Genomic DNA, 22,753 nt, shown 5'->3' with positions numbered 1-22,753 from the left:
TATATTGTAAAAAAAAGAACGTGGTAATGGGTTGGTTGATGAATCGAGAACGGACGTAGTGCGAGATGCATCGCTTTACGTATATACTGAAAGAGTGATACCTGTTTTACCAATAGGAGTCGGATTCGAGTATACATCTCCAAACGGAGCACAAACTAAAATGTCGGCACTTCCTTAGATACGATGATCTGAATGTGCTGTAATCATAGGAATATCTCAGAATCGATTTCTGAATACTGATTTTTGTATTTTGTGTGGGTTTTTTTTAAATCTCCGTTGAAAGCTTTTAAACTTGCACTTTCAGCTTTAACCCCAATGTTACAGTGATTTGGATTACTGCTTCTATATGTCCTTTTTTTTTTTACAATAAACCAATATGTTATAAATCTCAGAAGCTTTTAAAAAACTTGCACTGTCAGCTTTAAGCTGTGTTTTAGAGATACGAGATACGTTGACGTCTGTGTTGATTACATTTGTATCGTCCAGATCTGGGTAACAATTATTATTACATGAATTGTACTTTTATCGATGACAATGCATCAAATGAGCAGGAACAAGAACAAAGAGAGTTCAGATTCGATGAATGTTTGTTCGAATGATTGCCCATGGTAATAAGGAGCGCCGTTTCCTACATTCCAAGTATGTAGGACTTCTTAGAACCAACCTCTGGTTCAAACAGCTTTAGCCTTCTGGCCACACTAACCATCAAGTCCGTATGCTACTCAGAACCAGTCACCGTTTCCTACACGCTTGATGGATGACCCGTCTCCATACTTCTGTGACAGAATGCTGAGTCTGCTTTTATACTCGCAGATATCAATATACACTCCCTGAAAATAACAAAAAAGGATATTAACGGAATATTTCCATCTTCGAGTAAATATCCTTTGTGTTTTGAAACTTATCTTCATTGTCTGATTTTTTTTGTGATATTAAGATATGTATCTGCCTAATATATCCAGTACTAGAACTGAAATTATAGAAATAGTGTGTTCGGGTGGCATTGACCAGATAATGGAAATGAACGTAAAGTATAATGCAAATGTTATGCTGTAGAATTACTTGTTTAAGGCCGTCAATACGTTGGCTATAACCTATTACTTACCGACTCATACGTCTAACATTCTCCATTCCACCGAAACTCATTTTATACCTACCCTATTGTTTACACTCCTCATGCTACTGCGGTTGGTTTTCAGGTCTATGAAATTTGTGAACTGGTTTGAACTTTTTCAAATTTATTGAGAAAAGGGGCATTTTAAAGTTTGCTATGATCTTATTGTTAAAACCTACTTGTGAATGTTGATTACTTTTCCAGTTTGTAACAGTGTTTGTAATTGCGAAAAGAAGCCTATCATGTGAGAAAAGAATGTATAAATACTGATGCGTAGTTTCCCGGTGATAATTCGGGTACCACTGAAGTATTATAATTCAGGTACTAGTAGTAGCTTTCTATGGAGTCGTACCCTAAAATGTCTGTCGCCATCTCCATGGAAAGCATTTCGTCTGTGAACAAGACGCCGATTGTTCCAGATAACAATTTCCCCCGGTTGCAGGCGTACCACCATCTCCTGTGATAAGTAAGTACATTACAATCAAAGTACAAGTGTATATGTACAAAAGACAATTTAGTAATACATAGCAGTTGATGGCAGAACACGATAAAAAACCTTTCGAGTATGAGAGATATTGTTGTTCAATCCTGTGACAAAAACAAAACAAAATCTCCTATTTACCATGAGTATATTGCCAGAGACTTTCACTAGTAAGCAGGACGCTGCACCGTCGTGTTGCTGTTTAACCGGTGTTGGAAAATTTGATTACCACTGGCCCAATACAGGATAGTAAAAGTAACATGTGAAGTTGGATGTATGTGTGTTCCGATCACACCAACACACCTATAAATCTGCCCCTAACGGCAAGTGGGATTTTGACCAATATAGGAATTGCACAGAAACAATTCCCATCTAGCGTAGCGTAGAAGTTTACAAGTCTGCCTTTTTATTATCACACTTTGCCAGGTGGCAGAGTATCACCACAACAATATAATATTTAATCTAGTATTAACACTGAAATATTTATGGCACGCCATTCTGTCATAAAATACACAAAATATCTAAGGTCAAAACATTTGACCTTAAGGTAAAAATATTTGACCTTTGAACAATTATGTAATAAAAGGATGATTAAGGTGTACATACCTTGTCCTGACATGAATACAGCTGTTTAGCAAATAACTGATAAGCCTTGTAGAACGACTCAACCTCATTCTGTAATAAAATGATGGACAAAATGTATTTACTTGGTTATTTAGAATGAGGGCAAAATATGAGCAAAAATAATATGGATTACTCTTGAAAAGCTTAGTGTAACCATATTTATAAACAATAAACTAAAAGCTTTACAAGAGTCCCTATGCAAATCTATATTATTTTTGCCCATATTTTGCCCTCGATTTTGAGCTTGACTTGTGGTTTCGTTATTATGTTGGCATTTTTGTATTTCAACAAAGTGTATATAATATCTCCTGGTGGACTTTAGAGAATCAATACAGAAGCATATCACTCATCAAACAGACAACAATTGATCGGCTTTATTGGTAATTTATTAATTAATAACAACTAAGTACTATTGATTTAATATACAATGTTTAGCCATGGACAATATCTAAGCTAACCTCTTCTGCTTGCAGAGCCCCAGTAACTGTCGGATTCCAAAAGACGGCCACGACCTGAAACCAATTTTAGTTATACACATGAGGAGACTCAACCTAAAACGGTAGTATTATTTTACTGCTGAATTATGTTAAATGACAATAAAATAAAATCAGCAATATTACTATTATTTATTTATGTATGTTTCAAATAAAATTTCCTGGTATACAACTATTTCATAACATAACAAGAAAGGGAACATAGTAACATGTTCAGTCTTTAATAATATACATGGAAATGGCATATTTTAGTCATACATCTATCAAAGGTTAAGTCATAAACATAAACGTATATATACAAACGACACACAAACCGGATATGTCGGTCTCAATGTCATTTTGCTACTTAGTCAAATTATGTTTGTTCAGAGTATGATTCTTACTTTTTAATGTAAGGTTAAAGAAAAATTTGCTGACATTTTACCACAAGAACACATCGTATAAGTCTTATTTCTATGCCTCGTGGTTTCGTTTTTACTTCCTTGGTGCTCATTTTGAGAACATGGCATTACCTGGGATTTACTGGGATTTGGAGATTATGCGCCTTATCATCGACGTAACGGAGGTTAACTTGCACTTATTCTCCTTGTACCTTTTCGTCGGTCTGTGCGTATATCTTGTTCATAGGTTACTATATTGTTATATCGAGCATTAAGGTTTTTGTTCCATGTCGGCATTCTTTTGTTGTTTAATCTGAGATAACAGACAATAATTAAGGAAGTACATACCTCGTGTTCGCGGTTCAGCTGAATTATCGGTCGCCGTATAACCATATTGATAGGATAGTCCCTGTTAATATATTTTCGAAATGATTAATATGTTATACATACAGTAAACAAAATATCAGTAGTTACCCAAGAGATCTGCTCATCCGAGCAAGGTAATATTATTCTCATCTTTTGTTATGTAAAATAACAATACCTGGGATTAAAATAAGTTTGTCTGACCCTTTATCATGTACAACGGCAATAGTATTTGGACATTTACCTGTCGTTATGAACTCGTGCGAAGGTAAAAGGAATCGTTGCAAGAATATTGAATTCCTCGGGATGGTCCTTTCGGAAATTCTCAGCAATATCGGTAATGTCAAGAAAAAGTGTTTGGCCTCCTTCAACAGTTGCGTCAAAGCTTCGGGAGAATATAAGATATTGAATGAGATAAAATGTAGAATCTGTGACAAACTATTGGATTTTTTTTTCAATATTTTCTTTTAACATTGTCTGTAATATCTACATAAGCGACGTGGAATATCATAATAAGTACATACATGGGGACTTGCAGAAAAAGGACCATTCTGTGTCTGGGACATATCCTTCCACTAGATTTACTACACTGGAAAGTATTTTGAAAACTTTTGTTAGACTTTTCAAGCCGGCACTTAACGGCATTAAGAATATCACATAACGCAAATCACCATCCCCTATGTTATTCATTGTATTTCATAATAATGTATAAATGCATTATAATGACTATGAAGTCAATAACTTTTGCTTTCAAATACTGTTTTTGTATCAATACATTATCTGTGACAAAAATGTGATCTTAACTGTTCCTAATGTCTATTACCAATTATTTGTCTTAATTGATGACGGTAGTACTTACCGAAGACAATGCAGGAATTCTATACCCGGCATTGCCTGATAGAACGGCAGGTCCATGTGATACTGCATCTCTTTGTTCGTGTAGCCGAAATTTGTCGGTGTTTTCTGACTTTTTACATCCCAAACCTTTGTCAATGAAAAATAGTCCAAACATTTAATTTCAATTAAAAGAAATATCCGCAAAATTAAAAGTTTCAAAACTAGATGGAGACAACAATAAGTAATTCAAACTGCGTTGACAAACGGTATCTGGTTCGGTAGAAAATAATTACGAATGTTGAAAACGTTTTGATCCTAGCTGAATTTGGCTCTTATTAGAATGTCAGCCCGAGGCGGTGATAGATCGATCTCGATCACATAATTCGACCAGAATTGCATTAAAACGATATGAGCATTTTTTTCATTTGACTGGACTTCATCCTTTGTGGGTTACGCATCATAAATCCTATTGGATATAACGCCATTTTAGTATGACGTTTCTTTGTGCTAAGTTCCAGGTAGATGTACCAGACAGATCGGAAAAGACATGATACACAAATATCTAGCAATGGGTAGTATGTAAGATCTGCCTGTCTCATGTACGAGATATTTATTTATATATATACATTTTATATATACATATAATCCATGCTTATTCTTACCGCACCGTATGTGTTGTCCCAAATAGGTCCGATCTTCAACGCAAACTGTACAGGCAAGGAAATTACAATATGGTAAAATGATTTCTTTCAAGTGAAAGTAATGCGTAAAAGAACTCCACAATTTTATATAGGTGTGTAATTTGATGTTTGTTAATGAAATACGACATATAGAACAGTTTTAATGAAGAGAAACATTACCTTTTCTACCAATTTGCCGTCAATGGACCCATTGCGAACCATACATAAGCCGTGTTCATTGATGTTCTTCAAGCACCTAGAATATGAAAGAAGCAAAAACAACATGGTATATGGATTAAACATAAATAAGTATGAATAAAAAAGCAAATACGTGAAAAAGGAAGGTGGTGGGGGCAATACCGAATGTTTTTAACATTTGTTCACACTTTATTCTGATACTCTTGGTAACTACACTTGATTCAATTCTTAATTGCTCACGGAGAATGGCCTCTTTCCTCTTGCGCTCGAGTCCTTTGTCAGCTTTGCCTCATTTGGGTCTCTCTAGAAGAATAAGTTAGAGGTCCGACTTCTGCGTTCCGACTGATTAAAGTTGACCACAACATAGGCACATAAACTCCGATATAACTGCACTGTCTATCGTTATAACAAGTCCCATCAATGAGAATGATGCCTGCATACTATCGTTAAAGTGTACATAGATGGCCCTATGTAAATCAATGCCATGTTTCATGAAGAACTGATGTAGCAGTTTTACTATAAACTATTCTATCTATCAATTTAGATAATTAATATAAAGCGTCAACATGCTATGTGACAAGCAGGAATATCACAATCACAACTATTCCTAACACAATGGAATTACACAATGGAATTTTCTATTCTGTTGTGAAGTGAAACCATGAACCGATAATAAACCTCTCTCGAAACTTAAGTGAGACAATGAAATATAAAATCCAATAACCGGTGATGTTGCTTATGAAATACGTGTGTTATTAAGAGTAATGGTGTAGTAGGCGGTATTGATGAGTAGGATCTTACTGGTATAAGCTCTCCTCGCTGTCCCGAACGTCACTCCATTGAACCTCGGGAACAACACCCTGTTACATATAAACAGGTTATAGTTAAGTATCATGATATGATTTATGATAAAGTCCCGGCTATTTTCCATATAGGGATTATAAAAATCCAAAATCAAGTATAAAAATGTTAAACATCAGATTCAATGATATATATAAAAAATGCATTTCTTCACTATGTATCTTCTAATGGTGTGATATAATTTACATCAATCTAAAAATGGACAGGAAGGTTGTTTGCCAACAGCGTACACATTTTCAATAACCATGCAGTTACCTTCGACTTCATAAGGAGAATGATATATTGTAAAGACAATATCAAACCTTCCCCAACACAGGGGCTTGGCACGATTTTCCAAATGATAGTCTATATATATATGTATATAATATACATATATATATAGACTATCATTTGGAAAATCGTGCCAAGCCCCTGTGTTCCCCAATGGAAAACCATATGTGATATTCTTAGTGTCACCAATGGTTTCTCACAATACTGTTGGGTTCATTCTATTTAGTCTACTGACCACGTGCTCGGGGTTAATTTTTGTTGCTTGTTTTTTCAGAGCAAGATGTCCATTCGAGTAGGAATGTTCTTGGAGAAAACCTGGGGGAAATGTTCCTGTGTGATCTTCCTCTTTGAACCTTACAGACAAATGGCCGTCGTCTGAAAAAAAACACAAGAACTCAACATCAGTGTAAGTAAATACTTAGTTACGCTTAAATATCATAACATGTTACGGTGTAGTTATTGGGTTTAAATCCTTGACACTATACAACTAAACAAGTTTTTAAAGATGTATACATTGCTTTAAATAGCCGTCGCAGAATTAAGGAGCAGAAGTAGCAGATGGCACACGAAGAATCATTGAGTAAGTAAACTATCAACTTATCTCCATTTCTCCCTTTTATACCCTTCTTATAGTAAAGGGGAAGATATAGTGACCACTTTGTCTTTGCGTCCGCCTATAGCACAAAACCTGTGGAAAAGATGGGGCATTCGACGCTTATACGATGTATTAGCTTAACATTGATGATAGCATTACAACATTATCTTGCACATCAAATTAGACATTTTGTGACGTTTCGGACGGGGAGACGCTTATGATGCATATGACTTGTGAATCATCAGTACATCATTTGAACCCTTTAAATTCCTATCATCTCTTGAGTACTCATGTGTACCTAATCTCACCTTGATCTATCACGTATCCCTATGGTCCTTGGAATATATATTACATTGTGTACCTTATTCCACCCTAATATCTTTTATGTTCCTATGGTATGTGAAGTATATATGTGTACCTTATTCCACCCTAATATCTTTTATGTTCCTATGGTATGTGAAGTATATATGTGTACCTTATTCTACCCCAATCTTTTTTATATGCATATCATCTCTGGAGTACACATGAGTTCCTTATTCCACTTTAATCTCTTTCATATTCCTATCCTTTCTGGAGTACGCATGCGTATCCTTGCACCATGCATAATTATTCAGTGTACATAAATATTTGTCCAATCGCCTCGTTAATACCATCATGTTTCATCCTCTCACATCGTACCTGTTATTTTAACGTCCTCTAAATGGATTTCCATTGGCAACTCGTGTACATATATCGTGGACTGTCCGCTGTCCTTATTGTAACATTGGTCACACTTACAATTGTGTCGCAGCCACGAGGCGTGAAATCTAAATTAAAAGAATATATTTCATAATTTCACTAATACATTTCCTGTAATGTGATTTTAAAACTAGCTTATCTGGTATTTATATATTTGGGAATGTCTTTTCTACCAAAATACGCTGTGGTATTCCACTCTCAAACCATTGAATAAATATGCGGACTGTTGGATATATATATTTCTACCACAATACCCTGTGTTATTCTACTCTCAGACCATCAGTTAATCATTACAGCTGTTGATTAACAATCTGTTTATACCACACGTGGTATAAACTCTGTACGCAAATATTTTGATTGGCTAACACGGTGAACTTTGACCCAAGTTGCAATTGTTATTGACGTCATCAATAATCTAATGACGTCACATCACCGGGTCCCGGACGTCACCGGTACACTTTATTTGCATACGCGAAATTATACTTGGCCACGTCTTCCTTTGATTCAAGCCGATATTATTGTGGTAGAAACAGGTCACACGACTCGAAATTGTTGGATATGGAATTTATTTCACACTCGTAAGCTATTTTTTAAAAGTTGCAAAAAACATTCGCTAAAGCTCGAGTCTTTTGTAACTTTTAAAAAATAACTTACTCGTGTGAAATAAATTCCATATCCAACAACCACTCGTTGTGTAACCTCTATAAATTATTGTATATACATGTTATATGCCACTAGTGGAATATGACCTTCCGGTCTTTTGATTGGTCAGGAATTCGAACTTTGCCCCGAGCTGCAATTGTTATATACGTCATCAATAATCGAATGACGTCACATCACCGGGTCCGTCGCCTGTACACATTATTTGCATACGCGAAATAAGACTTGGCCACGTTTCCCTTTGATTCAAGCCGATATTATTGTGGTAGAAACAGGTCACACGACTTGTGATTTTTGGATATGGAATTTATTTCACACTCTTAAGTTATATTTTAAAAGTTACAAAAGACACTCGCAAAAGCTCGTGTCTTTTGTAACTTTTAAAAGATAACTTACGAGTGTGAAATAAATTCCATATCCAACAACTACTCGTTGTTTAATCTCTATATAATTGATACTTTTAATGCTGAACTTTTATTTAAACAGTCAGTAAACATATTTCTTACATTGGGATTGTATTGTAATGTTACCTTGACTTGTTTTCGTTATCCCAGAATACGTCCACCTCTTTGCCGTCATTCGTTACTTGTATTCCATATGCGACACGTGTCTTACATGTAAACGAACTTTGTAGAAATTACACATAATCATAAAGAACGAGCTAAATGAGCCTTTTCTCCGAAAGTTAGGAATATTTAAACTGTAGTGAATGACTCAACCTTCTAATAATACAATAGAGTCATGCTAACGAAATTATTTTATGACTTGCATACAGAGAAAATGATTGCTTTGTATATTGATTTTTTTGTTATTATGACTAGATATAATTTAGATTTAATTCAATGGTATCATGTCTTTTCACTTTCAAAATGTTTTATGAAATCAATATGATTCTATGCGAACTAGCAATATACTATGCCTATACGTCTCCCTAAAGATACTATTTAAACAATAATTTTATCATAGCAATTGCAAATTTAGTATTGATTTTGGACATTCTACTGAAGTTGTTTTTTGGGATTGATTGATAGCAAATATAGCAAATAGTTTCTTGTCATATAGTGAATACTAAAAGCAATTATGATATAAATTAACACGTTATGTTCTGCATATACCTGTGTACATAACATGAAATAATAGATCACACATTAGTGAAAATTAATGTACTGTGAATATATACATTTTAGTGGGAATCTAATTTAGTTCTTTTCACAATATAAGCATTCATTAATATACAATGTACTGTAAAAATACGTATTTTCGTGCACAATATAAGCATTTCACTGATAAAAGTAGTCGTATATGCTATTTCCATAACAGTTGAAGATCGCATGTCAATCACCCGATGTTTCATTGCGAAACTTAAATTGTGCGCTTATATTTGAGAGTTTATTTATACATACAGAAAGGCATCGCCAGTTTCTGGTTAAGATATTATGATGTGTCGGCCTCACTGGACCACAAAGTGCCGTCTTGCTTCCAGCTGATAAAATAAGAGTGGTTACTATATAGTAAAATAATCGATATCAATCACACTTGTTCCAGGTTAGTAGAAAAAGAAGTTTTGTTTCTCAATGAATATATATGCTGATATAACGTTAGAGAACGAACTAACGTTAAAAATAACATCTGAATAACCTATTGGAATAGAGTAGGTGTTTTTATTGCAGGTAATGCTCTTCGACACCGGGTGTTTAAAGACAAGTGATTGTTATAGAAAGGCGGCATATGTAGACAGGGAATGGTTATTAATAGCTGATAAATATTTCAGAAGATAGTGAAGATAGTTGCAGCCATTTGATAGATTAAGGGAGAAGGCAATAATAGGCAGGAGTCAGTTATAGACAGGTGATTGATTAGTTTTATACATACTGCATATAGCTTGTAGTTATACAGACAGATAGTAGTTATAGACAGGTGATTGATTAGTTTTATACATACTGCATATAGCTTGTAGTTATACAGACAGATAGTAGTTATAGACAGGTGATTGATTAGTTTTATACATACTACATATAGCTTGTAGTTATACAGACAGATAGTAGTTATAGACAGGTGATTGATTAGTTTTATACATACTGCATATAGCTTGTAGTTATACAGACAGATAGTAGTTATAGACAGGTGATTGATTAGTTTTATACATACTGCATATAGCTTGTAGTTATACAGACAGATAGTAGTTATAGACAGGTGATTGATTAGTTTTATACATACTACATATAGCTTGTAGTTATACAGACAGATAGTAGTTATAGACAGGGGATTGATTAGTTTTATAATACTACATATAGCTTGTAGTTATACAGACAGATAGTAGTTATAGACAGGGGATTGATTAGTTTTATACATACTACATATAGCTTGTAGTTATACAGACAGATAGTAGTTATAGACAGGGGATTGATTAGTTTTATAATACTACATATAGCTTGTAGTTATACAGACAGATAGTAGTTATAGACAGGTGATTGATTAGTTTTATACATACTACATATAGCTTGAAGTTATACAGACAGATAGTAGTTATAGACAGGTAATTGATTAGTTTTATACATACTGCATATAGCTTGTAGTTATACAGACAGATAGTAGTTATAGACAGGTAATTGATTAGTTTTATACATACTGCATATAGCTTGTAATTATACAGACAGATAGTAGTTATAGACAGGTAATTGATTAGTTTTATACATACTGCATATAGCTTGTAGTTATACAGACAGATAGTAGTTATAGACAGGTAATTGATTAGTTTTATACATACTGCATATAGCTTGTAGTTATACAGACAGATAGTAGTTATAGACAGGTAATTGATTAGTTTTATACATACTGCATATAGCTTGTAGTTATACAGACAGATAGTAGTTATAGACAGGTGATTGATTAGTTTTATACATACTGCATATAGCTTGTAGTTATACAGACAGATAGTAGTTATAGACAGGTGATTGATTAGTTTTATACATACTACTGATAGTTAGAGCTTGTAGTTAGTTATACAGACAGATAGTAGTTATAGACAGGTGATTGATTAGTTTTATACATACTGCATATAGCTTGTAGTTATACAGACAGATAGTAGTTATAGACAGGTGATTGATTAGTTTTATACATACTACATATAGCTTGTAGTTATACAGACAGATAGTAGTTATAGACAGGTGATTGATTAGTTTTATACATACTACATATAGCTTGTAGTTATACAGACAGATAGTAGTTATAGACAGGTGATTGATTAGTTTTATACATACTACATATAGCTTGTAGTTATACAGACAGATAGTAGTTATAGACAGGTGATTGATTAGTTTTATACATACTACATATAGCTTGTAGTTATACAGACAGATAGTAGTTATAGACAGGTGATTGATTAGTTTTATACATACTACATATAGCTTGTAGTTATACAGACAGATAGTAGTTATAGACAGGTGATTGATTAGTTTTATACATACTACATATAGCTTGTAGTTATACAGACAGATAGTAGTTATAGACAGGTAATTGATTAGTTTTATACATACTACATATAGCTTGTAGTTATACAGACAGATAGTAGTTAGAGGCAGGTGGTAGCTATGTAGACAGGTCGTTGTTATATAGTCAGATGGTATATATAGACCGGTGGTGGTATATATAGACTGTAGGTAATTATGGTACAGAAGGATGATATTTATAGGCAGTTGGTAGTTATAGACAGGTGGTATTTATAGACTGGTGGTATTTATAGACAGTTGATATTTATAGTCTGGTGGTAGTTATAGACTGGTGGTAGTTATAGACTGGTGGTAGTTATAGACTGGTGGTAGTTATAGACTGGTGGTAGTTATATAGACTTGTGGTAGTTATATAGACTTGTGGTAGTTATATATACAGGTGGTAGTTATAGACAGGTGGTAGTTATAGACTGGTGGTAGTTATATAGACGAATTGTAGTTATAGACTGGTGGTAGTTATAGTCTGGTGGTAGTTATAGACTGGTGGTAGTTATAGTCTGGTGGTAGTTATAGACAGGCGGTAGTTATAGACTGGTGGTAGTTATAGACTGGTGTAAGTTATAGACAGGTGGTAGTTATAGACTAGTGGTAGTTATATAGACAGTTGGTAGTTAAAGACTGGTGGTAGTTATAGTCTGGTGGTAGTTATAGTCTGGTGGTAGTTATAGTCTGGTGGTAGTTATAGACTGGTGGTAGTTAAAGACAGGTGGTAGTTATAGTCTGGTGGTAGTTATAGACTGGTGGTAGTTATAGACAGGCGGTAGCTATAGACTGGCGGTAGCCGTAGACTGGTGGTAGTTGTAGACTGGTGGTAGTTATAGACAGGCGGTAGCTATAGACTGGTGGTAGTTGTAGACTGGTGGTAGTTATAGACTGTTGGTAGTTATAGACAGGTGGTAGTTATAGACAGGTGGTAGTTATAGACAGGTGGTAGTTATAGACAGGTGGTAGTTATAGACTGGTGGTAGTTATAGACTGGTACAGAGAGGTGATATATATAGGCTGATGGTAAATGAAGTACTGTAGATATACAATTAAGATTTTTTGTTAAATTGAAATAAAGGTAACTGATGTCGCTATTTTTCTGTAAACACCCCGTAAAACTGTTAGGAGAAATCAGATAACTGCCACAGCGATATCTTTTCTGTTCTGCAATCTAAGAGTTATATAAGTAGGCACACATGTTTATGATTTTATCAGTTACAACATATGCAGTGCAATTTGTCTCGTACTTCGCCCTCTGTATATGTCTCAGATTATACAATAGTGTAGTGTTTATTTAGATATGACAGTGTGTTTGACCCATCACGTAACATTATCACAATTTTCACTATTGAATCCTTGTGGAATCATATATAACATCACCCTTTTTAAACCCCAGCGATTCATGTATGACGAATTAAGCAATACTTAAGATCGCTTTACAGATACCCTCCAGCTGGATATTTACTAAAATAAAGTGTTGATAGAGACCAGTTGTATTTTTGTATTTAATTGTATTAATTGAATGAACTTGTTGGTATAAGTAGATAAAAAGGGACCATTCGCTATGCTAAACGTTTAAATACATTTATTACGACGTACAATAATTTATATATCGCATATATGCTGGCAACAACTTGATTAGCACAGAATAAATCATAAAGTGCTGGTTACTATTACTTTAGTGATATGCAGAGACTTAATTTGAAGTTTCCATATATGTCACTGCGTGCATACGTACTAAACTCACATACCTCCTATCACGTAATGTCGATGACAAACTCGTAGTATTCCTCCAGCTCGGCTTATAAACATCTTTGTTGTATTCATCGTTTTTGTGTTGTAGATACCAAAAATAGGACACGCCTACGGAAGCCTTGTCTGTAAGGATATGTTTGTAACAGTGGGAAACAACTGCTGGAGTCGACGTACACTACCACTCCGGTATAAAATACCCGCCGCTCTTTTTTATTGTAAATGCTCCGGATTTGACTTTAACTTAATTTGTTCCTCTTTGGTAATGATATATTTTGATTGATATACATATATACATAATTTCCAAAAATATATACAAAACATTACAACAATTTTAGAATATATGAACTGATTATTATCATTTGTTTTGTGACATGTATATATAGATAGGCCAGTAAATCAACTTTCAGACAAAATAATATGGTACGTTTTTCGTTTGTTTTCTTTTCATGTGCGAATAATAGCCATAGAACAAGCTCAAGTTGACATTCACAATTGCCCCCGCGTTTATTTCTGTCACAGGTTTCAAGGTAACTTTCAATAGCTATCTGATCTACTCCTGCACACGGGCCTTACAATTTATTAAGGTCAGTGGCATAGTTGACGTTTGGCTAAGCACAACACTTTGTTCATAGAGGTATGTTACTGATATCACCATTACCGTGGCTGACGTTGGTCATACGTAAACCATAGTGTATCGGGATTCGGTTTTTATGGGGATTCTATCTTAAATTGCTTTCAAATGGACGACATGGTTGATGTATCCGTCGTCCCTTTAAAGTTTAATACTAGCTTAGTACTGTAGTACATGTATTTGATCTAAGAGAAAACAACAACAAATCCAAAGTAAAATAATCTTTTATTAGCTGATAATCTTATTTGTGGCGTATTTTTTGTACAGGCTATGTTCTTACGTCGGGCTACCGACAATATTTGGTCAGCCCTCACATTACAAAGATCAAGTTCTAGGACACCAATTCAAGTTTAAGTTCACAAGTTAAACATCACAATGATAAAGTTCAACGACACCAGTTCAAGGCCTCATTTGTTCTTATTTTGTAACACTTTTCAATTCGAGTTACCGTGTTGATAGGCTACCTCTCCAAATTTATAATGCCCGTCTGTTGAGGAAACGAGGAAGGCAAGCTATGAAATGCGTAGAGACCCTTTAATATTTTAAGGAGAGTAAGACCTGGGCCCAGTTATATCTAGAGTGAAAACTGACTTTACAGACACTACATGGGCCGGAGTCAATGTAACAGCAATGACAGTGTGTCAGTTTATTCAGTGTCGGTTAAGTCAGTGTTTCGGTTAATTCAGTGTCAGTTATGACAGTGTGTCGGTTAATTCAGTATCGATAATATCAGTGTGTCGGTTAATTCAGTGTCGGTAAAGTCAGTGTGTCGCTTAATTCAGTGTCGGTTATGACAATGTGTCGGTTAATTCAGTGTCGGTAATAACAGTGTGTCGGTTAATTCAGAGTAGATTATGACAGTGTGTCGGTTAATTCAGTGTCGGTTATGACAATGTGTCGGTTAATTCAGTGTCGGTAATGACAGTGTGTCTGTTAATTCAGTATCGGTAATAACAGTGTATCGGTTAATTCAGTGTCGGCAATTACAGTGTGTCGGTTTATTGAGTGTCGGTAATGTCAGTGTGTCGGTAATAACAGTGTGTCGGTTTATTGAGTGTCGGTAATGTCAGTGTGTCGGTTAATTCAGTATCGATAATATCAGTGTGTCGGTTTATTCAGTGTCGGTAAAGTCAGTGTGTCGGTTAATTCAGTGTCGGTAATGACACTGTGTCGGTTAATTCAGAGTCGATTATGACAGTGTGTCGGTTAATTCAGTGTCGGTAATGACAGTGTATCGGTTAATTCAGTGTCGGTAATAACAGTGTGTCGGTTAATTCAGAGTAGATCATGACAGTGTGTCGGTTAATTCAGTATCGGTAATGACTGTGTCGGTTAATTCAGTGTCAGTAAAGACAATGTGTCGGTTAATTCAGTGGTTGTAATTACAGTGTGTCTGTTAATTCAGTGTCGGTAATGTCAGTGTGTCTGTTAATTCAGTATCGATAATATCAGTGTGTCGGTTTATTGAGTGTCGGTAATGTCAGTGTGTCGGTTAATTCAGTGTCGGTAATGACAGTGTGTCGGTTAATTCAGTATCGATAATGACAGTGTGTCTGTTAATTCAGTGTCGGTAATGACAGTGTGTCGGTTAATTCAGTGTCGGTAATGACAGTGTGTCTGTTAATTCAGTATCGATAATATCAGTGTGCCGGTTAATTCAGTGTCGGTAATGTCAGTGTGTCGGTTAATTCAGTATCGGTAATGTCAGTGTGTCGGTTAATTCAGGATCGGTAATGTCAGTGTGTCGGTTAATTCAGGATCGGTAATGACAGTGTGTCGGTTAATTCAGTGTCGGTAATGTCAGTGTGTCGGTTAATTATGTGTCGGTAATAACAGTGTGCCGGTTAATTCAGTGTCGGTAATGTCAGTGTGTCGGTTAATTCAGGATCGGTAATGACAGTGTGTCGGTTAATTCAGTGTCGTTAATGTCAGTGTGTCGGTTAATTATGTGTCGGTAATAACAGTGTGTCTGTTAATTCAGGATCGGTAATGACAGTGTGTCGGTTAATTCAGGATCGGTAATGACAGTGTGTCGGTTAATTATGTGTCGGTAATAACAGTGTATCGGTTAATTCAGTGTCGGTAATGTCAGTGTGTCGGTTAATTCAGGATCGGTAATGACAGTGTGTCGGTTAATTCAGTGTCGGTAATGTCAGTGTGTCGGTTAATTCAGTGTCGGTAATGACAGTGTGTCGGTTAATTCAGGATCGGTAATGACAGTGTGTCGGTTAATTCAGGATCGGTAATGACAGTGTGTCTGTTAATTCAGTGTCGGTAATGTCAGTGTGTCGGTTAATTCAGTGTCGGTAATGTCAGTGTGTCGGTTAATTCAGTGTCGGTAATGACAGTGTGTCGGTTAATTCAGTGTCGGTAATGACAGTGTGTCGGTTAATTCAGTGTCGGTAATGTCAGTGTGTCGGTTAATTCAGTGTCGGTAATGACAGTGTTTCGGTTAATTCAGGATCGGTAATGACATTGTGTCGGTTAATTCAGGATCGGTAATGACAGTGTGTCGGTTAATTCAGGATCGGTAATGACAGTGTGTCGGTTAATTCAGTGTCGGTAATGACAGTGTGTCGGTTAATTCAGTGTCGGTAATGACATTGTATCGGTTAATTTAGTGTCGGTAATGACAGTGTGTCTGTTAATTCAGTGTCGGTAAAGTCAGTGTGTCGGTAAATTCAGTGTCGGTAATAACAGTGTGTTGGTTAATTCAGTGTCGGTAATGACATTGTGTCGGTTAATTCAGTGTCGGTAATGACATTGGGTCGGTTAATTCAGTGTCGGTTGTGACAATGTGTCGGTTAATTTAGTGTCGGTTATGACATTGTGTCGGTTAATTCAGTGTCATTAAAGATAATGTGTCGGTTTATTCAGTGTCGGTAAAGTCAGTGTGTCGGTTTATTCAGTGTTTCGGTTAATTCAGTGTCGGTATAAAGTCAGTGTGTCGGTTAATTCAGTATCGATAATATCAGTGTGTCGGTTAATTCAGTGTCAGTAATGACATTGTGTCGTTTAATTCAGTGTCGGTAATGACAGTGTGTCGTTTAATTCAGTGTCGGTTATGACAGTGTGTCGGTTAATTCAGTGTCAGTAAAGACAATGTGTCGGTTAATTCAGTGTCGGTTATGACATTGTGTCGGTTAATTCAGTGTCATTAAAGACAATGTGTCGGTTAATTCAGTGTCGGTTATGACATTGTGTCGGTTAGTTCAGTGTCAGTAAAGACAGTGTGTCGGATGATTCCGTATCGTTAATGACAGTGTGTCGGTTTATTCATTGTCGGTTATGGCAGTGTGTCGGTTAAGTCAGTGTCGGTTATGACAGTGAAGTCTGTAGCCGTTGTGTTGAATACGGCCGGATGTTACAGGATGTCATTTAAGCAGTGTATAACTTTGATGGCGTTATCTGAGCGTGCACCATGTTTCCAAGATCCGACATCTATAGCGAGCCAAGTTATCATTTATTCATGGAGCAATGTTGATTCAGTTATTAACCAAGTTATATAAGATATCTTCATATAATCATATAGATATCTCATATACTGTATGAAATATCTTAAATAGTTTTGAAGACATCTAATAAGATATTTTATGTAATAAATAAGATATATTATATAACTTAGCTATACACTGGATCAATATTGCTCCATGAATAGATGACAACTTAGCTTGTCATATGCATCATTCTTTGATGCAAATTTACTTCTGCCAAATATGTATGGAAACAAACAGTTCAACATGAGTTCCTGTCTGAGTGTGCGTAATGTGGTCATTACATAATATGTAAAGTAGAATTATTATACAGGTGTTTAAGAATCAAATCTTATCTAGAATAAGTCAAAAGGCGTTTGAAATGAAAGTGTTTGATATCTTATCAACACTGATCACATTGTGTTGGGTTTACACAATCTACACAACAAGGATATATTTTCAATAGTTATCGTTTCTAGAACAATCCATCAGTCGTCGGAAGGCCTTGCGAACCATAGGAATCTTGTAGGCATAGATGATGGGATTTGCAAAACTGTTGAGGTAAAGAGGACAAGAAATATAAAGGAGTAGCGTCCCTTGAGTACCCACATCTAAGTCGTCCAGGACACCGAACAAAACACAAGGCACGTAGATACCTGGAAATAAAAACAGGAAACCTTATAAACGGTATGTTTCATCTTGCTTCGCTTTTTCCAGTATCTTTATTTGAGGATATTCTTTATCTTTAGGGAAGTATTAATGGCGAAGTCAGAGTATGACACTTTAAAGCTTTCTTTTGGGAAGTTTTAAGCTGTTGCTCTCCATTGAAGCATTAAACCTGTGTGATACATGCTTTTAGGAATCTTACTTTACTAGAGCTGGCAAAGGAGGATGCCAATTTGGGTCATTATTCGGCCAATCAGTGATAGGGCTAATATTTTGCAAGAAGATGCTTTAAGGTCAGCTGCATTTTATGTGGTTTTCAAAACATCAGATCTTTTCTGGGCTCGTAGAAATTTCAGGGGACAAAGGTCACAGGGTGTAAAATGCTAGTTTCATTGTTCGGGCCAATAAAGAAAATTGTAAAATCAGATCACCGTGATCTTATTTTACGTCTTGTCGGTTTTGGTGGCAAATACTTTAGAAAAATGTCCAAGACACTTCCATAAATCACACAGTAGTAACTTTTCAACGGTATCTATATTTGGCAAGTTGCTGACCCTTCATAGTCATGGTTGTTTAACAACGGGGCCCCAAACCTGTGACCTTTAACCCCTGAAACTTCTATGAGCCAATAAAAAATCTGATGTTTTGAATACTATACTATATGCATCTGACCTTAAAGTATCTTCCTGCAAAACATTAACCTTATCAATTATTGGTAGCAGAAAGGCCTAAATTGGCATCCCCCTTTCCAAGTTCTTGAAATAATTGTTATTCTAATTACATCTTCTACTAATTGGCGTTATAACAATGCAATTAGTCTGATCGAAGCAAATTACACCATACTATGAAAAAATCTGGAAAGAAAATGTTTCAATGAATTTAATTTTAGTGTCTTTATATTCTAAACTTCGAGCACTGAGCACATCCAGTGCTCTACTGATGCAAAAGATTGTGAATGTTAGCCCTTCACTCAACTGTAACAGGTTCAATGTATTATGATATCAACGGTATATAAACGTATATAATAAGATACTTATATTTAGAACAGATATTCTAAACCGTCTCCGAAAAACATGCTTTATTCATAAACAAAATAAAAATAAACAAACTACAGTAAGCTGTGTAATATATAAGTTAAACAGGCCGTGGATAAGAACTAGTTTATTCAGACAATATGATTTAATCAATGGGTTGTGACCGTTACTAACACTTTCAATACACAATTACAATGTTTTCTCTTTTAAAGTTTATGCATACCGTCCACCTATCATACATATCCGCGGAGGAAGTACTATTCTTTGGGGGTCTTCTACGTTTAAACGTTGCTGTGTATTACGCTGCATGTAATATATTTATTATACTCTCTGGTTATTTGACTCAGGTGTATTTTGCTACCACATACAGAAAACACTATCATTGCCTTTCACCTAGGTGGCCGGGGTTCGATTCCCTATTCGGACGTCAAAAGATATGGGGGCACCTGCTCAACCACGTGGGTTTTCTCCAGGTACTGTCAGACCCATCTATCGCTGCCTTACAAGGAAACAAGAGTGATGAATGTAAGTTTGTATAACTTGTTTCGCAATTGTTTTGAAATAAATTTACGTTTTACAATCTGAAATATCAACTTAGGATTTAGCTAAAACAGATGAGATATGTTAGCTATTTATCAAAACAAAACATGTATCTTCATCCAGCAATTTTACGTTTGCACAATATTGAAAATATCCGTCGTCTGCTATATTCAACTTTCTGACAAATTCTGGTAAATGTTTAATCACGTCATTGTCAAAAACAGGAGTGTTAGCTGTCTAAATAGGCTGCGGTAAAATTAACGTCAATTTGAATCGCGATGTCTCCACAACCATATCTTCGTTCCAGTTGCTCTGGAATCGTGCACAGCTACAAGTTATACATAGACTACAGCATATATTTCTTTCTATACTAACCTCAGAATGTAATCCGATATGTAATAGGGCAGTGACATTCAACTCATATGAATAACAAGCCATCAGGCTCGTAGATGCCTTGTAAGCACTCAATCCTGTACTTGCACATCATTTTCCAAAATAGGTGTATTTAAGTCATGCAAGAATGCTAACATTTGTCGTTTGTACTGAAATATTTAAACCTTTTATGTCATTCAACATACTCTCAAGTTTTACGTGAAGTAATAATTTTTGTGGTATTTGATAATTGAATAGTACAAATACAACCAAATGGCACCATTTGAAGTTCAAATATCAAAAGTTTGCGGATGACACCACACCAGGTTGCCAGTGCTTACACATTTACAAATCAAATATGGTCCAGTTACGTCCCTGACGACAGTCTTTAGTCTTGTCACGTTAAATGTCCGTTCCCATTTAAAAAGCATAACAAACGCATGCTATTTCCTGACCGTGATTGAATTTATAGAGGATATTCCTTGTTTCTGGACGAATAGCAACGATGTCATCGAGTGGGATGAAAACTTTCAAAAACTTTATCACGAAACAAGGAACATTCTATTTATCACATTTTTCTCACCTTTGGCAATGCCAGCTTAAATATACCGCTCCGTCTAATTGTTTGCGAACTTTTATTAATCCACTGAATAATATAGTTCCGCACATTGCGCGCAAGTTTCGAGGAAAAATAACATAATGTAAACAAATACAACACGTGTAATGCTCGAGCAGCTTAATGTAAATATTCGAAGAACAATCGATTATAATTTTTAGCACTTAAAAAATATTGAAAATGTTCCCGTAATAATATCACTGGCAACGCAACTGTCAAAATGTGCCGCAGGGATATTATTGTGGCTGTGAATATTGTAAGCCGACCTATTGAAGTCGTTGGCAGACGGACGGAAATGAATATCAACTCAATATTTTACTTGTTCGAAAAGCTTATATTATTTCTAAATTAGTTGACACAGGTATCAAAAACTGAAACCCGTCGCTAAGTAGGTCATAATGTCTTTCAATTACAAATTAAACTTCATTTACTTATAATTCATTTTTCTTTGTTTTTAATGGTAAATACTCAAATGTGATTGGTCGAAAAATTCTTTTCATTCTTCTATGAAAGAAATTCCGAGAATGGCGCGAAAAATGTGACGTCACAATACGACAATTGACGTTGCGTATTGATTTGAGAAAAAGAATCCCATTTAAAACCAGTAAAATTGTACATAAAAGATGTTTTAAATTAGAAAATCATTTTCAAAAATTAATTATGAGCGTTGATGTCAATTATTTTTTAGTTTCATCGGGGTAGCGGATTCTTACAGAAGTTTGCAAACAAAATTTGTTTCATACCCCGCTGAAACTAAAAAAAAATGACATCAATGCTTAATACAACAATTGCGAAACAAGTAAATAAAACTTATATTAATTACTGTTGTTGGCCTGGATTGAATCGCTCGAGGGGCCTTACTGCTACAGGAGAGTAGAATTGTTCACCCTAATACTCAGCCAATAGTTCGATTTTCATTTCATTCCTACAAAACATCTCATTATTTATCTAATCTCATGAACCTCTAGTTGTATAGTGTACTTACCGACTGGTGTATAACAGAGGACGTTTATGCCGATGATAATGAGGATGATTTTTGTCGGTTTCCACCATAACGCCTTGACGGGGTTCCGTGGTCTGCATACACCTGCTCCTTGGATCTGTATCATCCGCTCTCTGAAAATCTGCGTCTGGGAACTCTTGGCCGAGGCAATGATAAGTATATGTATGTACATAACACAAAGTAAGAGGAATCCTATCAGAACCAAGGACAGAAGTACGATCAGATATGCTCTACTAAACACACCAAAATACCCACAGTAATTACTCTTCTGCTTGGTGTGCCATCCCGCTAGAGGCACCAGTGCCAAAATGATCGTGAAGCACCATACCACAATGGTGAACATTTTAGCTCTCTCTTCCTCGAATATTCTCCAGTAAATATAAGGCGCAGTAATCTTCACGTATCTGTCAAATGTCAACGCAAACAAATTGAACGAAGAGTTGAAAAGAATGCAGTTCAACATTCCAAATCGGAAAAGGCATTCATAAATATTTTGTAATGGATCAAGTTATAGAAAATATTGTAAATTGTAAACAAACCACAAAATGCGTCAGAAATAGCAAGATTCTTTATGAACACATAGGTAACATCCCAATTATGGGATTTACACGAGAGTATGTAAGCTGCATACGAGTTAAGGAACAAAATCACCAACCCTAACGCTGCCACAATGAGGTTCATTAAGAGATAAGTGAGGGTGATCTCATACCCATTGACACCTCGGTATAGTACAGAGTTGTACCATTGTGTTTCTGCAGACGTATCCAACATCTGATTTTTTGCACTCGTGTTATCCATTTTACTTCAATGCGAATCCGGAATAAACATGTCTCGCTTAATAGCATAGACTTTGTGTACGAGTCTTCGACACAAA

General features: G+C 35.5%; 2 protein-coding genes and 1 long non-coding RNA gene across 4 annotated transcripts; 1 reads left to right on the top strand and 2 right to left on the bottom strand.

Moving 5' to 3' along the window:
- Window positions 1-259: 259 nt before the first annotated feature.
- On the bottom strand, window positions 260-13,673 carry LOC117327668 (gamma-butyrobetaine dioxygenase-like). 2 transcript variants are annotated; one of them, XM_033884747.1, is made up of 15 exons: window positions 13,541-13,673; window positions 9,699-9,778; window positions 8,826-8,905; window positions 7,576-7,703; window positions 6,538-6,677; window positions 5,973-6,031; window positions 5,154-5,229; window positions 4,956-5,000; window positions 4,316-4,440; window positions 3,701-3,841; window positions 3,442-3,502; window positions 2,678-2,731; window positions 2,202-2,270; window positions 1,467-1,571; window positions 260-830 (listed from the first exon to the last, which is right to left on the bottom strand). In XM_033884747.1, the coding sequence occupies exons 1-15, from the start codon at window positions 13,614-13,616 to the stop codon at window positions 723-725; spliced, it is 1,347 nt and encodes a 448-aa protein (XP_033740638.1). In that variant the 5' UTR covers window positions 13,617-13,673; the 3' UTR covers window positions 260-722. The 2 variants fall into 2 exon arrangements, with proteins under 2 accessions (XP_033740638.1, XP_033740639.1); XM_033884748.1 differs by lacking the exon at window positions 9,699-9,778 and having other exon boundaries at window positions 13,541-13,660.
- On the top strand, window positions 6,600-13,865 carry LOC117327670. The gene is made up of 3 exons (XR_004532706.1): window positions 6,600-6,708; window positions 6,830-6,882; window positions 13,633-13,865. It is a non-coding gene; the product is annotated as an uncharacterized LOC117327670 (long non-coding RNA).
- Window positions 13,866-14,384: 519 nt separating this feature from the next.
- On the bottom strand, window positions 14,385-22,753 carry LOC117327667 (cannabinoid receptor 1-like). The gene is made up of 2 exons (XM_033884746.1): window positions 21,862-22,753; window positions 14,385-18,304 (listed from the first exon to the last, which is right to left on the bottom strand). The coding sequence occupies exons 1-2, from the start codon at window positions 22,340-22,342 to the stop codon at window positions 18,108-18,110; spliced, it is 678 nt and encodes a 225-aa protein (XP_033740637.1). The 5' UTR covers window positions 22,343-22,753; the 3' UTR covers window positions 14,385-18,107.

The sequence above is a fragment of the Pecten maximus genome, chromosome 5 (assembly GCF_902652985.1).
Source record: "Pecten maximus chromosome 5, xPecMax1.1, whole genome shotgun sequence".
Classification (NCBI taxonomy): Eukaryota; Metazoa; Mollusca; class Bivalvia; order Pectinida; family Pectinidae; genus Pecten; species Pecten maximus.
This window is presented reverse-complemented; position numbering and strand designations above follow the sequence as displayed.

Excerpts from the sequence above, each read along its gene's own strand:
- LOC117327668 (XM_033884747.1), bottom strand. The coding sequence starts at position 13,616 with ATGAATACAACAAAGATGTTTATAAGCCGAGCTGGAGGAATACTACGA. Across the intron at positions 4,441-4,955 it reads GGGACAACACATACGGTGCG|GTTTGGGATGTAAAAAGTCA; the intron begins GTAAGAATAAGC and ends TCATTGACAAAG. Across the intron at positions 2,271-2,677 it reads GGGCTCTGCAAGCAGAAGAG|AATGAGGTTGAGTCGTTCTA; the intron begins GTTAGCTTAGAT and ends ATTTTATTACAG.
- LOC117327667 (XM_033884746.1), bottom strand. The coding sequence starts at position 22,342 with ATGTTGAACTGCATTCTTTTCAACTCTTCGTTCAATTTGTTTGCGTTG. Across the intron at positions 18,305-21,861 it reads CCTCTGTTATACACCAGTCG|GTATCTACGTGCCTTGTGTT; the intron begins GTAAGTACACTA and ends TTTTATTTCCAG.